This window comes from Mustelus asterias, chromosome 8 (assembly GCF_964213995.1).
Source record: "Mustelus asterias chromosome 8, sMusAst1.hap1.1, whole genome shotgun sequence".
Lineage (NCBI taxonomy): Eukaryota > Metazoa > Chordata > Chondrichthyes > Carcharhiniformes > Triakidae > Mustelus > Mustelus asterias.
The window spans coordinates 18234020-18251929 of record NC_135808.1 but is presented as its reverse complement, the minus strand read 5'-3'; the positions used below and the strand labels follow the sequence as shown (position 1 = coordinate 18251929).

Sequence of the window (17910 nt, the reverse complement as noted above, 5' to 3'; positions counted from 1 at the left end):
CCTTACAGCTGCTGCCAGACCTGCTGAGTTTTTCCAGCATTTTCTATTTCTTCCAGCATCCGCAGTAATTTTCTTTCAGCTGGGGAATAATTGCTGGATTTGGCCAACGATGCTGCCATTCGGAGAAAATCAATTGGCAAATAATTTGAATTGAAGTGATTGGTTGTCCTTGTTTCCGGGAAGGTTTATGGCGCTGTTTTGCCTTCCCGACAGTAGCTGTTCTCTTGTCCTGTCCACCATTTAATTGAATGATTCTATTTTATGATAATCTCTGGAGTTCAGTTCAATTGTCCATGTTTGAACCAAGGCTGCACTGAGGTCATAGAGTCATAGAGGTTTACAGCATGGAAACAGGCCCTTCGGCCCAACTTGTCCATGCCGCTCCTTTTTTTTAAACCCCTCAGCTAGTCCCAATTGCCCACATTTGGCCCATATCCCTCTATACCCATCGTACCCATGTAACTATCTAAATGCTTTTTAAGAGACAAAATTGTACCCGCCTCTACTACTGCCGCTGGCAGCTTGTTCCAGACACTCACCACCCTCTGTGTGAAAGAATTGCCCCTCTGGACCCTTTTGTATCTCTCCCCTCTCACCTTAAACCTATGCCCTCTGGTTTTAGACTCTCCTACCTTTGGGAAACGATGTTGACTATCTAGCTGATCCGTGCCCCTCATTATTTTATAGACCTCGATAAGATTGCCTTCTACGCTCCAGAGAAAAAAGTCTCAGTCTATCCAGCCTCTCCTTATAACCCAATCCATCAAGTCCCGGTAGCATCCTAGTAAATCTTTTCTGCGCTCTTTCTCATTCAGGAGCTGAATGACCCTGGCGGAACCCAAACCGAGCGTCCGTGAGCCGGTCACTGCTGAGTGAGTGCCACTTGTCAGAATTTCAATGGCTTCGAGCTTTTGGAGCCCACCACCTGCTGGTGGGGGTGGCACTCGCTGGGACCTGGGTTGGGGAGGGGTGATATTTCAATCAGCGTCTCATTGTAACAGTGGAGAGACACCCAGCCGCTTGTGTCCTCGGAGCAGTGTGACGCTGGGGGGAGCTATTAGTGGCACGGGTCCGTCACTGGCTGTGGGAGCAGTCCGAGGCGATAATGAAGAGCGTCGCTCAAGAGGTCATCTGACGCCTTTGAAGGAGAATCATTCACGTTATGACTTCCAAAACACGGCGAGTGACAGCCTCGCACATTCAGCTGCTCAGCTCTTTAAAGCAGAGAGGGCAGATTGACAGAGGTCGTAACGAGGAAGCATTTTGGCTGCTGTAACTGGGGAAGCGAGAGGACAAAAGTGTGATTCTAAATCTATGCAAATTATTGAGGAAGCCGCAGTTTCAGTATTACGTCTGAGCTTGAGTCCTGACTTTGGCGGGGGTTTTTAAAAATTCATTCGTGGGACACGGGCATCGCTGGCTGCCCAGCATTTATTGCCCATCCCTAGTTGCCCTTGGAGGGCAGTTGTGAGTCAACCACATTGCTGTGGCTCTGGAGTCACATGTAGGCCAGACCAGGTAAGGATGGCAGATTTCCTTCCCTAAAGGACATTAGTGAACCAGATGCATTTTTCCGACAATCATAATCATCAGTAAATTCTTAATTCCAGGTTTTTTATTGAGTTCAAATTCCACCACCAACCGTGGCAGGATTCGAACCTGGGTCCCCAGAACAACCGAGTTTCTGGATTCATAGTCCAGCGATTATGCCACTAGGCCATCGCCTCCCTGTGGGCAGCTAAACTAAGGATTTTGACCCTGTATCAAGGAGGCCATTCAGCCCCTCGGGCCTGTGCTCAGTGGGAATGTTGTGTTGACCACACCTTCCCCACCCCACCCCGTCATTTCTCACTCCGTTAATCCAGCCATTCTCAAAGTGACCGTACGCGAGTGCCTGGCAGTATTTGCATTTATGTAGCAGTATACCACTTTGAGACTATTCAAAGTACTCCATACAGGCTGCACACAGCCACACTACACAGCAAGCCATTGCCCTGTTTGTTGCTGGGGTGGTGCGGATCAAGTGGTATCAAATGCCAGGGGGCGATCTTACCAAAAATAATTCTAAGTGCCGATCGAGCGTGAAAGTGGGAGAGAATTGCGCCCATTTCTTTTGGCAAGCTACCTAATGCTATCTTATGGCACTTAGGCAAAATGTGATTCTCGCCAGCAGGGGGAGTGGGCGGAGCCTATTCATGCCGGGAAGCCGGCTGCTGTGCTGTAGGGGCACTATTGCGCATGTGCCCCAATCTTCCAGTGAACTGTGTATGAAGGGCATTGCCCAGCCCTGTCCCCAGTCACCTCGGGGGGGGGGGCTTCAGTGGCCTCCGGTCCCACCGGCAAAGCCATTGCGTCAAGTCCCTATTGGTGGGGACGGTGCGTGATCGTCGCCAGTGAGGACCCCCATTGGCGAAGTCATTAAGGCAAGAGAACCCAGAGAATTGCATCCGGAACACACAAATTAGGTTACAATGGGTTGATCACGCCGGCAGAACGGGCTGGTGACATCGCAAGAGGTGGGGAAACAGGGTGCAAAACCCGCTTTTCCGCTTCCTCTGTTATACAGCTTTAATTTAAACCCCTTCCAAGCATTCCAGCTGGAGACAAACAAGGACAGTAATTCAATTATTTATTTATTTAACACTTCTAGTGCCAACTTAAACATAAACAGTTGCAACTCATTATGTCTTTATTGAACTTTAACTCTAACTGAACTTTAACTCTGCATATTAACTTTAACTGAACATCAATTTTAACTATTTAACTGAATGTTGATACTGCCGAGTTTAGGAAAACCTTGGCCAAGAAATATCCTAGATGTAGAATCTATCTTCTTCTTCTCTGAAGCATCCCCCAGGGCACAAGTCTCCTTGCAATAGTTGGTCTCTTCGAGTTATCGCTGCCAAACAAAGTTCTGCATGCCTCTTTACCCACAATTCTCTACTCGCTTCCAGAAGTTTCTCGGTCATCCAGCCAATGAATTGATTCGAAACCCCAATTGTATCGTTCGATTAGGCCAATCAAACGCAGGCAGAATAGTGGCATTTGTCACCTCAGGCCTCATCATACCTAGGCCTCTTAAGTACATATTGTTTACATTCCATAAGACCATAAGACATAGGAGCAGAATTAGGCCACTCTGCCCATCGAGTCTGCTCCGCAATTCAATCATGGCTGATATTTTTCTCATCCCCATTCTCCTGCCTTTTCCCCATAATCCCTGATCCCCTGATTAATTAGGAACCTATCTTAAAGACACTCAATGACCTGACCTCCACAGCCTTCTGCGGCAAAGAGTTCCACAGATTCACCATTCTCTGGCTGAAGAAATTCCTCCTCATCTCTGTTTTAAAGGATTGTCCCTTTAGCCTGAGGTTGTGCCCTCAGGTTCTAGTTTTTCCTACGAGTGGAAACATCCTTTCCACGTCCACTCTATCCAGGCCTCGCAGTATCCTGTAAGTTTCAATAAGATTCCCCCTCATCCTTCTAAACTCCGAGTACAGACCCAGAGTCCTCAACTGTTCCTCATACGACAAGCTCTTCATTCCAGGGATCATTCTTGTGAACCTCCTCTGGACCCTTTCCAAGGCCAGCACATCCTTCCTTAGATATGGGGCCCAAAACTGCTCACGATATTCCAATGGGGTCTGACCAGAGCTTTATACAGCCTCAGAAGTACATCCCTGCTCTTGTATTCTAGCTCTCTCGACATGAATGCTAACATTGCATTTGCCTTCCTAACTGCTGACTGAACCTGCATGTTAACCTTAAGAGAATCTTGAACAAGGACTCCCAAGTTCCTTTGTGTTTCTGACTTCCTAAGCATTTTCCCATTTAGAAAACAGTCAATGCCTCCATTCCTCCTTCCAAAGTGCATAACCTCACACTTTTCCACATTGTATCCCATCTGCCACTTCTTTGCCCACTCTCCTAACCTGTCCAAGTCCTTCTGCAGCCCCCCTGCTTCCTCAATACTATGTCCCTCTACATATCTTTGTATCATCTGCAAACTTAGCAACAGTGCCTTCAGTTTCTTCTTCCAAATCGTTAATGTATATTGTGAAAAGTTGCGGTCCCAGCACTGACCCCTGAGCCACACCACTAGTCACCGGCTGCCATCCTGAAAAAGACCCCTTAATCCCCACTCTCTGCCTTCTGCCAGTCAGCCAATGCCCAGATAAGGAACACTGGCCCCAGGAGTCTGTACAGAATTCATCCCTGCCAAGGACAGGCTGTTAAAATCTGACACCTTCTGTCCTTTGACAGATTCCAGGCCACTGGCCACAAGAAATCCCAGCATAGTGAGAAAAACAACAACTTTAACCCCAAAAAACCAGGTTTGCTTGATTGGACCTCTTTCAGCATATTAAAAGTTAAAACTGCAGACCATTTAACCACAGCCCCCTGGGAGGGGAAACCGGGGAAGATTGTGGGCTCGCCTTCACGCTGGGGGTTCTGTAACATCGACTAGAACATTCCATTCGGAGCCTTGGTTTTGTAGCCTAAGGGGTTAACTTGGACTGTGGTATGCAAATAAAACCCAGTACATATCATCACGGGAGGCGATGGGGTGACGGGGGCGAAGTGGGAATGTCACTGGGCTAATAATGGTCAGGGGTCAAGAGTTCAAGTCCCACCATGGCAGTCGGTGGGATTAGAATTCAATTAATAAATCTGGAATATAAAGTTCGGCTCAATAATGGTGAATCGTTGATGCTTCTAAAACCGCATCTGGTTCACTCGTGCACCTTTAAGGTGGGAAATCTGCATTCCTGACCCAGTCTGGCCCATATGTGACTACAGGTGCTCAGCCACGTGGTTGACTTGTTAACTGCCCCTTCTGGAATGACGGAGCGAGACACTGGAGGGCAAGTAAGGACGGGCAACAAATGTAGACCTCGCCGGTGGAGGGGGGGAGGAGGGGGGCGGGGGAGGGGGGAGGGGGGGCAGCAGCGTCCTGACTCCAATCAGTTGGTGTCTCCTTTCAGCAGTTGTTGGCTGTTCTCTCGTTGCAGGTGGTTCTGCATTTCATGGTGGGCTCTCCCAGTGCAGCGGTCAGTCAGGACTTGGCTCAGCTCCTCATCCAGGCTGGACTGATGAAGAGGTAAGTCGATGTACGTGATCGACGGGCTATGTTTGGCGACTGGTTCCGGTATTGGGCACTGGAAGGCAGACAGGCACATTCCCAGCCAGTCCCAGAGGGGGAAAGGACAGTGTCTGACCCACTGTCCCACCCAGTCCCAGAGGGGGAAAGGACAGTGTCTGACCCACTGTCCCACCCAGTCCCAGAGGGGGAAAGGACAGTGTCTGACCCACTGTCCCACCCAGTCCCAGAGGGGCGAAAGGACAGTGTCTGACCCACTGTCCCACCCAGTTCCAGAGGGGGAAATGACAGTGTCTGACCCACTGTCCCACCCAGTCCCAGAGGGGCGAATGGACAGTGTCTGACCCACTGTCCCACCCAGTCCCAGAGGGGGGAAAGGACAGTGTCTGACCCACTGTCCCACCCAGTCCCAGAGGGGCGAAAGGACAGTGTCTGACCCACTGTCCCACCCAGTTCCAGAGGGGGAAATGACAGTGTCTGACCCACTGTCCCACCCAGTCCCAGAGGGGCGAATGGACAGTGTCTGACCCACTGTCCCAGCCAGTCCCAGAGGGGGAAAGGACAGTGTCTGACCCACTGTCCCACCCAGTCCCAGAGGGGGAAAGGACAGTGTCTGACCCACTGTCCCACCCAGTCCCAGAGGGGGGAAGGACAGTGCCTGACCCACTGTCCCACCCAGTCCCAGAGGGGGGAAGGACAGTGTCTGACCCACTGTCCCACCCAGTCCCAGAGGGGGAAAGGACAGTGTCTGATCCACTGTCCCATCCAGTCCCAGAGGGGGGAAAGGACAGTGTCTGACCCACTGTCCCACCCAGTCCCAGAGGGGGAAAGGACAGTGTCTGACCCACTGTCACACCCAGTCCCAGAGGTGGAAAGGACAGTGTCTGACCCACTGACCCATCCAGTCCCAGAGGGGGAAAGGACAGTGTCTGACCCACTGTCCCACCCAGTCCCAGAGGGGGGAAAGCACAGTGTCTGACCCACTGACCCATCCAGTCCCAGAGGGGGAAAGGACAGTGACCCACTGTCCCACCCAGTCCCAGAGGGGGGAAGGACAGTGTCTGACCCACTGTCCCACCCAGTCCCAGAGGGGGGAAGGACAGTGTCTGACCCACTGTCCCACCCAGTCCCAGAGGGGGAAAGGACAGTGTCTGACCCACTGTCCCACCCAGTCCCAGAGGGGGAAAGGACAGTGTCTGACCCACTGTCCCACCCAGTCCCAGAGGGGGAAATGACAGTGTCTGACCCACTGTCCCACCCAGTCCCAGAGGGGGGAAAGGACAGTGTCTGACCCACTGTCCCACCCAGTCCCAGAGGGGGAAAGGACAGTGTCTGACCCACTGTCCCACCCAGCCCCAGAGGGGGGAAAGGACAGTGTCTGATCTATTGACCCAAGCCCTGATGTCAACTGAAATGTGCAGTCATATCAGATCAGAGTAAAAGTGTCTTTCAGGTTAACAGTTAATGAGATAAAAGGCAGAATTTAAAATAAATGTGTGAAAAGATGCAGTGACAGTGCAGTCCTGTTCATAAGGGCACCAGATGGGAGCAGATACAAAAATGATAGTGTGATCAGCAACCTTGGGAAGCCAGTTGGCAGCCTTGGCAGACGGAGAGAGCGTGAGGTGCAGGAGAGCAGGCGGATTAATTAGCAGTGCTGACAAGAGCAGCTGAACCCACCCGCACCTCCTCCCCACATCTTCCTGCGCAGGGCAAGTGTCCAGTGCGCACATCTGTCCAAGCAGACTGGCCAGGGACGATTCATGGCTGGTGGGACCCACACTTACGATTCAGCAGCTGATTCCATGTCTAATTTAATGGAATTGTAGAATCCCTACAGTGCAGAAGGAGCCATTCAGCCCATTGAGTCTGCACCGACCACAATCCCACCCAGACCCCATCCCCATAACCCCATGCAATTTCCTGTGGCATTTCAATGCTTTTGGAAAAGGGAACTGGTTTGTGAGAGGAGGGTTGATCTGTTTTTTGCAACAGTTTACAAATTAGATACAGAGTAAATCTCCCTCTACACTGTCCCCACCAAACGCTCCCAGCACAGGTACAGCACGGGGTTAGATACAGAGTAAAGCTCCCTCTACACTGGCCCATCAAACACTCCCAGGACAGGTACAGCACGGGGTTAGATACAGAGTAAAGCTCCCTCTACACCGTCCCCACCAAACGCTCCCAGCACAGGTACAGCACGGGGTTAGATACAGAGTAAAGCTCCCTCTACACTGGCCCATCAAACACTCCCAGGACAGGTACAGCACGGGGTTAGATACAGAGTAAAGCTCCCTCTACACTGGCCCATCAAACACTCCCAGCACAGGTACAGCACGGGGTTAGATACAGAGTAAAGCTCCCTCTACACTGTCCCCATCAAACACTCCCAGGACAGGTACAGCACGGGGTTAGATACAGAATAATGCTCCCTCTACACTATCCCCCATCAAACACTCCCAGGACAGGTACAGCACGGTATTGGATACAGAGTACAAAGAACAGTACAGCACAGGAAACAGGCCCTTCGGCCCTCCAAGCCTGTGCCGCTCCTTTGGTCCAACTAGACCAATCGTTTGTATCCCTCCATTCCCAGGCTGCTCATGTGACTATCCAGGTAAGTCTTAAACGATGCCAGCGTGTCTGCCTCCACCACCCTACTTGGCAGCGCATTCCAGGCCCCCACCACCCTCTGTGTAAAAAACATCCCTCTAATATCTGAGTTAGACTTCACCCCTCTCACCTTGAGCCTGTGACCCCTCGTGATCGTCACTTCTGATCTGGGAAAAAGCTTCCCACCGTTCACCCTATCTATCCCCTTCATAAACTTGTACACCTCTATTAGATCTCCCCTCATTCTCCGTCTTTCCAGGGAGAACAACCCCAGTTTACCCAATCTCTCCTCATAGCTAAGACCCTCCATACCAGGCAACATCCTGGTAAACCTTCTCTGCACTCTCTCTAATGCCTCCACGTCCTTCTGGTAGTGTGGCGACCAGAACTGGACGCAGTACTCCAAATGTGGCCTAACCAGCATTCTATACAGCTGCAACATCAGACTCCAGCTTTTATACTCTATACCCCGTCCTATAAAGGCAAGCATACCATATGCCTTCTTCACCACCTTCTCCACCTGTGTTGCCACCTTCAAGGATTTGTGGACTTGCACACCTAGGTCCCTCTGTGTAAAGCTCCGTCTACACTGTCCCCATCAAACACTCCCAGGACAGGTACAGCACGGGGTTAGATACAGAGTAAAGCTCCCTCTACACTGTCCCCATCAAACACTCCCAGGACAGGTACAGTACGGGGTTAGATACAGAGTAAAGCTCCCTCTACACTGTCCCCATCAAACACTCTCAGGACAGGTACAACACAGCGGGTTAGATACAGAGTAAAGCTCCCTCTACACTGTCCCCATCAAACACTCTCAGGACAGGTACAGCACGGGGTTAGATACAGAGTAAACCTTCCTCTACACTGTCCCCCATCAAACACTCCCAGGACAGGTACAGCACGGGGTTAGATACAGAGTAAAGCTCCCTCTGCACTGTCCCCATCGAACACTCCCAGGACAGGTACAGCACGGGGTTAGATACAGTGTAAAGCTCCCTCTCCACTGTCCCCCATCAAACACTCCCAGGACAGCTACAGCACGGGGTTAGATACAGAGTAAAGCTCCCTCTACACTGTCCCCATCAAACACTCCCAGGACAGGTACAGCACGGGGTTAGATACAGAGTAAAGCTCCCTCGACACTGTCCCCATCAAACACTCCCAGGACAGCTACAGCACGGGGTTAGATACAGAGTAAAGCTCCCTCTACACTGTCCCCATCAAACACTCCCAGGACAGGTACAGCACGGGGTTAGATACAGAGTAAAGCTCCCTCTACACTGCACCCATCAAACCCTCCCAGGACAGGTACAGCACAGGGTTAGATACAGAGTAAAGCTTCCTCTACACTGTCCCCATCAAACACTCCCAGGACAGCTACAGCACGGGGTTAGATACAGAGTAAAGCTCCTTCTACACTGCACCCATCAAACCCTCCCAGGACAGGTACAGCACGGGGTTAGATACAGAGTAAAGCTCCCTCTACACTGTCCCCCTTCAAACACTCCCAGGACAGGTACAGCACAGGGTTAGATACAGAGTAAAGCTCCCTCTACACTGTCCCCATCAAACACTCCCAGGACAGGTACAGCACGGGGTTAGATACAGTGTAAAGCTCCCTCTCCACTGTCCCCCATCAAACACTCCCAGGACAGCTACAGCACGGGGTTAGATACAGAGTAAAGCTCCCTCTACACTGTCCCCATCAAACACTCCCAGGACAGGTACAGCACGGGGTTAGATACAGAGTAAAGCTCCCTCTACACTGTCCCCCATCAAACACTCCCAGGACAGGTACAGCACGGGGTTAGATACAGAGTAAAGCTCCCTCTACACTGTCCCCATCAAACACTCCCAGGACAGGTACAGCACGGGGTTCGATACAGAGTAAAGCTCCCTCTATAGCCAGTTCTTACTTCAGAGGTGCTTGGTACTGATTGAAGCTCAGAAGGTTGTTTTGCGCTGAAACCCCACGTTTCTGTGTGTTATTTGCATTGCTGAATTCCCTTTGGGGAATTATTGACACTGTATTTTGAAATGGAAGGATGGAATTTGTGTCACTCTGTATGGAGTTATCAGTCTGACTGCTGCTGCCTCCTGGCCTCTCTCTCTCTGTCTCAGTGAAGGATCGGAGGCTCCGTGCATCACATCGGCCGGATTTCAGTTTCTGCTCCTGGACACTGCCTCCCAGCTGTGGTACTTCATGCTGCAGTACCTGCACACCGCCGAGGTGAGGCTGATAGCGGGAACGGGGCCCTTCATCAGTGTTAATGCGCCAGCCGCGGCTCACCTGGAGCCCTCTCAATCACCCACGTTCTGGGTTCAAATCCCGCTCCAGAAATATCCAGGCTGACGATCCAGGGCGGTGGTGTGGGGGGTGGTGGGTGATACACTCTCGGGGGTAGCATCTCTTATATCGGGTGGCACGATAGTTCGCATTGCTGCCTCACAGCGCCAGGGACCCGGGTTCGATTCCAGCCGGTGACTGTCTGTGCGGAGTCTGCACGTTCTCCCCGTGTCTGCGTGGGTCTCCTCCGGGTGCTCCAGTTTCCTCCCACAGTCAGAGGCAGTGGTGTCGTGGTATTGTTGCTGGACGAGGAATCCAGAGACCCAGGCTAATGCTTCGAATACCACCAACGGAAGATGTTGAAATTTCAATTCAATAAAAATCTGAAATTAAGAATCTACTGATGACCCCTGAATCCGTTGTTGATTGCTGGAAAAACCCATCCGGCTCACTTTTGTGGAAGGAAATCTACTGTCCTTACCTGGTCTAGCCTACATGTGACTCCAAGGGGGCGATTCACCCAAAGTTTTGAATTTGCATAAAATTGGAGTAAACCGCACTGGTTCATAAGGACACCAGTTTCAAAATGAAGCTCCCAAACTCTACGCTGCAGAGTGTCTCAGCGTGAATCGTGCTGAAAATCAGTGTTGTGGGGGGGCCTATTCCCACTGGAGGGGCCAGCGGTATAGCACTGAGCGAGCCAATGGGCATGTACCGATCTGTCAGTGCCGAGATCGGCACACGCGCAGGATCCCCGCACTGTGGCACCCACGGCCTGATCGCTGGCCGCACAGCCCCGGTGCCCAGCCCCAATCACTGGCCTCCCTCCCTCTGCTTGCAATCCCTCTGCAGAATGGCAGCGGGACGCCCCACGCCCTTGGCACTGCCCAAGACCCCCGAAGCATTGCCACTTTGCCCCTTGGGCAGTGCCAGGGGCCAGGCTGGCACTGCCACGCTAACAATGCACAGGGGGCACCCCCCCCCCCCTTTACCCTCAACTTCCTGGGGGGCCTCGATGTGTCTGTAAGCAGCTGTGAAGATCAGCAACTGTGGGGGGAGTCGGGTGTCCAGCGCGCGAGGGAGTCGGGGAGTGCCAGCTGATTACATTCTCGCCATTTAACCCCGCTGTTTCTCTCTCACTCTTTCCCCCTGCAGTCCCGCAGTATGGTCCTGGTTGAGATTCTCTCCTTTGTGTTCCAGCTGAGCTTCTCCACACTGGGCAAGGTAAGAGAGCTGTCTCCTTGGAGGAGCACTGAGATATCGCGGAGATCAGAGCTTGTGAGACTCAGCCGTGCCTCAGTCACCACATTGGGAGCTGAGACAAAATCGAGGCTGATAGTCCAGGGGAAAGGGTGGGGTCGGAGAGCGGGAGAGAGGGTGGGGTCAGAGGGCGGGAGAGAGAGGGTGGGGTCAGAGGGCGGGAGAGAGAGGATGGGGTCGCAGAGCGGGAGAGAGGGTGGGGTCGGAGGGCGGGAGAGAGAGGGTGGGGTCGGAGAGCGGGAGAGAGAGGGTGGGGTCGGAGGGCGGGAGAGAGAGAGGGTGGGGTCGGAGAGCGGGAGAGAGGGTGGGGTCAGAGGGCGGGAGAGAGAGGGTGGGGTCGGAGAGCGGGAGAGAGAGGGTGGGGTCAGAGGGCTGGAGAGAGAGAGGGTGGGGTCAGAGGGCTGGAGAGAGAGAGGGTGGGGTCGGACAGCGGGAGAGAGAGGGTGGGGTCGGAGAGTGGGAGGGAGAGGGTGGGTGGGGTTGGAGGGGAGAGAGGGGGGTGGGGTCGGAGGGGGGTGAGAGGGTGGGGTCGGAGAGTGGGAGGGAGAGGGTGGGGTCGAAGGGTGGGACAGAGGGTGGGGTCGGAGGGGGGGAGAGAGAGTGGGGTCGGAGGGGGGGGAGAGAGAGAGTGGGGTCGGTGGGGGGGGAGAGAGAGAGTGGGGTCGGGGAGGGGGAGAGAGAGAGTGGGGTCGGGGGGGGGAGAGAGAGAGTGGGGTCGGGGGGGGGGGAGAGAGAGTGGGGTCGGACGGGGGAGAGACAGAGTGGGGTCCGAGTGGGGAGAGAGTGAGAGAGTGTGGGGTTGGAGGAGGGGGAGAGAGGGTGGGGGCTGGAGGGGGGGAGAGAGAGAGGATGGGGTCCGAGTGGGGGAGAGAGTGAGAGAGTGTGGGTTGGAGGAGGGGGAGAGAAGGTGAGGTCGGAGACTGGAAGAGAGAGGGTGGGGTCGGAGGGGGGAGAGAGAGAGTGGGGTCGGGGGGGGGGAAAGAGAGAGTGGGGTCGGAGGGGGGAGAGAGAGTGGGGTCGGAGGGGGGGAGAGAGAGTGGGTCGGAGGGGGGGGAGAGAGAGTGGGGTCGGAGGGGGGGGGAGAGAGAGTGGGGTCGGAGGGAGGGAGAGAGAGTGGGGTCGGAGGGGGGGAGAGAGAGTGGGGTCGGAGGGGGGGAGAGAGTGGGGTCGGAGGGGGGGAGAGAGAGTGGGGTCGGAGGGGGGGGGAGAGAGAGAGTGGGGTCGGGGGGGGGGAGAGAGAGTGGGGTCGGAGGGGGGGAGAGAGAGTGGGGTCGGAGGGGGGGGAGAGAGAGTGGGGTCGGGGGGGGAGTGAGTGGGGTCGGAGGGGGGGAGAGAGGGTGGGGTCGGAGGGGGGGAGAGAGAGAGTGGGGTCGGAGGGGGGGAGAGAGAGTGGGGTCGGAGGGGGGGGAGAGAGAGAGTGGGGTCGGGGGGGGAGAGAGAGTGGGGTCGGAGGGGGGGAGAGAGAGTGGGGTCGGAGGGGGGGGGAGAGAGAGTGGGGTCGGAGGGGGGGGAGAGAGAGTGGGGTCGGAGGGGGGGAGAGAGAGTGTGGGTCGGGGGGGGGGGAGAGAGAGTGGGGTCGGAGGGGGGGGAGAGAGAGTGGGGTCGGAGGGGGGGGAGAGAGAGTGGGGTCGGGGGGGGAGAGAGAGTGGGGTCGGGGGGGGGGGAGAGAGAGTGGGGTTGGAGGGGGGGAGAGAGAGAGGATGGGGTCCGAGTGGGGGAGAGAGTGAGAGAGTGTGGGGTTGGAGGAGGGGGAGAGAAGGTGGGGTCGGAGACTGGAAGAGAGAGAGTGGGGTCGGAGGGGGGGGAGAGAGAGTGGGGTCGGAGGGGGGGGAGAGAGAGTGGGGTCGGAGGGGGGGGAGAGAGTGGGGTCGGGGGGGGAGAGAGAGTGGGGTCGGAGGGGGGGAGGAGAGTGGGGTCGGAGGGGGGGGGAGAGAGAGTGGGGTCGGGGGGGGAGAGAGTGGGGTCGGAGGGGGGGGGAGAGAGGGTGGGGTCGGAGGGGGGGAGAGAGAGAGTGGGGTCGGAGGGGGGGAGAGAGAGAGTGGGGTCGGGGGGGGAGAGAGAGTGGGGTCGGAGGGGGGGGAGAGAGAGTGGGGTCGGAGGGGGGGGGAGAGAGAGTGGGGTCGGAGGGGGGGGAGAGAGAGTGGGGTCGGAGGGGGGGAGAGAGAGAGTGGGGTCGGGGGGGGGAGAGAGAGTGGGGTCGGGAGGGGGGGAGAGAGAGTGGGGTCGGAGGGGGGGGGAGAGAGAGTGGGGTCGGGGGGGGGAGAGAGAGTGGGGTCGGGGGGGGGGGGAGAGAGAGTGGGGTTGGAGGGGGGGAGAGAGAGAGGATGGGGTCCGAGTGGGGGAGAGAGTGAGAGAGTGTGGGGTTGGAGGAGGGGGAGAGAAGGTGGGGTCGGAGACTGGAAGAGAGAGAGTGGGGTCGGAGGGGGGGGAGAGAGAGTGGGGTCGGAGGGGGGGAGAGAGAGTGGGGTCGGAGGGGGGGGAGAGAGTGGGGTCGGGGGGGAGAGAGAGTGGGGTCGGAGGGGGGAGAGAGAGTGGGGTCGGAGGGGGTGGAGAGAGAGAGTGGGGTCGGGGGGGGGGAAAGAGAGAGTGGGGTCGGAGGGGGGGAGAGAGAGTGGGGTCGGAGGGGGGGGAGAGAGAGTGGGGTCGGGGGGGGAAAGAGAGAGTGGGGTCGGAGGGGGGGAGAGAGAGTGGGGTCGGAGGGGGGGGAGAGAGAGTGGGGTCGGGGGGGGGAAAGAGAGAGTGGGGTCGGAGGGGGGGAGAGAGAGTGGGGTCGGAGGGGGGGGGAGAGAGAGTGGGGTCGGAGGGGGGGAGAGAGAGTGGGGTCGGAGGGGGGGGAGAGAGAGTGGGGTCGGAGGGGGGGGGAGAGAGAGTGGGGTCGGAGGGGGGGGGAGAGAGAGTGGGGTCGGAGGGGGGGAGAGAGAGAGTGGGGTCGGAGGGGGGGGAGAGAGAGAGTGGGGTCGGAGGGGGGGGGAGAGAGAGTGGGTCGGGAGGGGGGGGAGAGAGAGTGGGGTCGGGGGGGGAGAGAGAGTGGGGTCGGAGGGGGAGAGAGTGGGGTCGGAGGGGGGGGAGAGAGAGTGGGGTCGGAGGGGGGGAGAGAGAGTGGGGTCGGAGGGGGGGGGAGAGAGTGGGGTCGGAGGGGGGGAGAGAGAGTGGGGTCGGAGGGGGGGGAGAGAGAGTGGGGTCGGGGGGGGGAGAGAGAGTGGGGTCGGAGGGGGGGGGAGAGAGAGAGTGGGGTCGGGGGGGGAGAGAGAGTGGGGTCGGAGGGGGGGAGAGAGAGTGGGGTCGGAGGAGGGGGAGAGAGAGTGGGGTCGGGGGGGGAGAGAGAGTGGGGTCGGAGGGGGGGAGAGAGAGAGTGGGGTCGGGGGGGGGAGAGAGAGTGGGGTCGGGGGGGTGGGGGGAGAGAGTGGGGTCCGAGTGGGGAAGAGAGCGAGAGAGGGTGGGGTCGGGGGGGGGGGAAGAGAGAGTGGGGTTAGAGGGCGGTAGAGAGAGGGTGGGGTCGGAGAGCGGGAGAGAGGGGGTGGGGTCAGAGGGCGGGAGAGAGAGGGTGGGGTCGGAGGGCGGGAGAGAGAGGGTGGGGTCGGAGAGTGGGAGAGAGGGGGTGGGGTCAGAGGGCGGGAGAGAGAGGGTGGGGTCAGGGCGGGAGAGAGAGGGTGGGGTCGGAGAGCGGGAGAGAGGGGGTGGGGTCAGAGGGCGGAAGAGAGAGAGGGTGGGGTCAGAGGGCGGGAGAGAGGGGGTGGGGTCGGAGAGCGGGAGAGAGGGGGTGGGGTCAGAGGGCGGGAGAGAGAGGGTAGGGTCGGAGAGCGGGAGAGAGGGGGTGGGGTCAGAGGGCGGGAGAGACAGGGTGGGGTCAGAGGGCGGGAGAGAGAGGGTGGGGTCAGAGGGCGGGAGAGAGAGGGTAGGGTCGGAGAGCGGGAGAGAGGGGGTGGGGTCAGAGGGCGGGAGAGAGAGGGTGGGGTCGGAGAGCGGGAGAGAGAGGGTAGGGTCGGAGAGCGGGAGAGAGGGGGTGGGGTCGGAGAGCGGGAGAGAGGGTGGGGTGGGAGAGAGGGTGGGGTCAGGGCAGGAGAGAGACGGTGGGGTCGGAGAGTGGGAGAGAGGGTGGGGTCGGAGAGCGGGAGAAAGAGGGTGGGGTCGGAGGGGGCAGGGAGGGTGCGGTCGGAGGGGGGGTGAGAGAGGGTGGGGTCGGAGAGTGGGAGAGAGGAGGTGGGGTCGGAGAGAGAGGGTAGAGTCGGGGGGGGATGAGGGTGCGGGGATGGGGTGGGTTTGGATTCCAATTTGTGGGAGGTGGGGGGGGTTAGAGTCAAGGAGGGAATGGGGTTGGAAAGGTCGAGCAGACTGTGATCCGAGATGTGAGGGCGGAGCGGGGGTTGTTGGACCGAGAAACGGAGAACAACAGTGATACGGGGGAGGGGGGGGGGAGATAGAGATTGGGAACAGACAGTGATACGGGGGAGGGGGTGGGGGGGTTGGGTGGTAGGGGGGTAGATTGGGAACAGACAGTGATGGGGGGTGCGGGGGAGGTGTGGATAGATCGGGATTGTGAGCTGACAATGATCCGGAGGGGGGGGTGGATTGGGAAGACAGTGAGACCGGGGGAGGGTGGGGGAGATGGGGATGGGGATTGAGACAGACAGTGATCTGCAGGGGAGACTGAGCTCTGTGTGACTCGGGTTGATTTACATTAACATCAGTTGGCACTAACCCTGGCTGTAATTCCTCAGTAACTGAGGCTGATTAACATTGATATGAGAGCATTAATTAGAGCAGTGTTACATTGAAGTGCCCTTTGGAAGGGATCGAGCTGTCAGGGTCCTTGTTCTGCTGGAACCTGGAGTGCTGCTAATCTGATCACTGGAAGTAAATTTCCCTACAAGCTGCTGATAGATCTGTAAACCACTGACTGAGACTGCCAACAATCGCTTGCTCAATGTCTCCATTCAGTGCATTTATATCCATTTCACTCACCGGCTCAGATTAACAACCCGTCCCCGCTTGGCAGGTTGTGTTTCCATGGACGGGGAAGGGGGTGATTTTCACCCCACCTGCTTGGCCAAACACCTGCCTATTTTACCTCCACACTTCAGAGCTGGATAATTCCTCGTAAGAGCAGACAAGCCCGATGGCTGAAGGGCGGCACAGTGGTTAGCGCTGCTGTCTCACAGCGCCAGGGACCCGGGTTCGATTCCCGGCCTGGGTCACTGTCTGTGCAGAGTCTGCACGTTCTCCCCGTGTCTGCGTGGGCTTCCTCCGGGTGCCCCGGTTTCCTCCCACAGTCCAAAGATGTGCAGGTTAGGTGGATTGGCCGTGCTAAATTGCCCCTTATTGTCCTGGGATATGTAGGTTAGGGGGATTAGTGGCGTAAATGTGTGAGGTGACACGGATAGGGCCTGGGTGGGATTGTGGTCGGTACAGACTCGATGGGCCAAGTGTCCACCTTCTGCACTGTAGGGTTTCTATGGCTTTATGGCTTCTACAAGCCCGATGGCTGAATGGCCTCCTCCTCTGCTGTACTTTTCTCTAATTTTAGGGGATGTAAGTCGTGGTGAGGTATAAGATGGGCGTCCCACCCAGACTCTGTCGCTGTGGGAAGGGTTAGATGTGTCTCTGTGGTGCCTCCTCTTTATCCTCACTGCTGATCAGGGATCTCACCTTGAACAGGGGAGGGTGGTGAACCCTGCCCCAAGCTGAGAGTCAGTGTTAACACAGTGGCTACCAGGGCAGAGGCTGGGAGAGGCGAGTAACTCACCCCCTGACTCCCCAAACCCTGTCCCCCATCTACAAGGCACAAGTCAGGAGTGTGATGGAATAGTCTCCACTTGCCTGGACCGCTGCAGCTCCAACAACACTCGACACCATCCAGGACAAAGCAGCCCCTCTTGATTGCGAACCCTTCCTCAAACACTCACTCCCTCCACCACTGACGCTCAGTAGCAGCCGTCTGCACCATCTACAAGACGCAGCAACTTACCGAGGTTCCTTAGGCAGCACCTTCCAAATCCACGGCCACTATCACCTAGAAGGATGGGGGCAGCAGATACCTGGGTACTCCACCACCTGGAGGTTCCCCTCCAAGTCACTCACCATCCTGACTTAGAAAAATATCGACCAATTCTTCATGGGTCAAAATCCTTGGACTCCCTCCTGGACAGCACCCTGGGTGTATTTGGATGGGGTGTGTGTGTGTGTGTGCAGGGGTGGGCGGGGGGGGTGGAGGAGGGGGTGGCGGAAGCCAAGCATTGGCCATCCCACCTCCTGGGTCAGAAGGCCATGGGTTGTAGCCCTGGAGACTTGAGTGCGGAACCCCGGCGGAGGTTCCCAGTGCAGCGCCGAGGGGTTGCTGCACTGTCTGGAGGCGCTCTCTCTCTCTGGTGTGCGTTAAACTGAAGCCCCCATTGTGGCCCCTCTCTGACTGAGACGAATGATCCCGTGCCCGCTATTTTGAAGAGGAGGAGTGCGACTCACCACCTCCTCCGAGTTAATATTCATATCCCTCAACCGAGAGGTCAAAATAAGGATGATCTGCTGAGGGTGGCCATTTGTGGGATCTTGCTGTGCACCAGTTGGCTATTGTCCTTCCTTGCGTCACCGTAGCGGCTACCCTTCAGAAATGATTTATTGGCTGTGTGGTGTTCACGGACATCCC

At 56.8% G+C, this 17910-nt stretch overlaps 1 protein-coding gene across 3 annotated transcripts in view; it reads left to right on the top strand.

The window, feature by feature from the left end:
- The window catches only part of gtf2h4 (general transcription factor IIH, polypeptide 4), a 79283-nt gene that overhangs the window by 30932 nt on the left and 30441 nt on the right, over positions 1–17910 (top strand). For 2 of the 3 annotated variants that reach the window (XM_078217487.1, XM_078217488.1), the window contains exons 6-8: positions 5016–5104; positions 9845–9953; positions 11166–11234. In XM_078217487.1, coding sequence (XP_078073613.1) covers positions 5016–5104; positions 9845–9953; positions 11166–11234 — 267 coding nt within the window. Of the gene's footprint in view, positions 1–4991; positions 5105–9844; positions 9954–11165; positions 11235–17910 lie in introns of all 3 variants that reach the window. The other variant, XM_078217486.1, reaches the window with a different exon arrangement.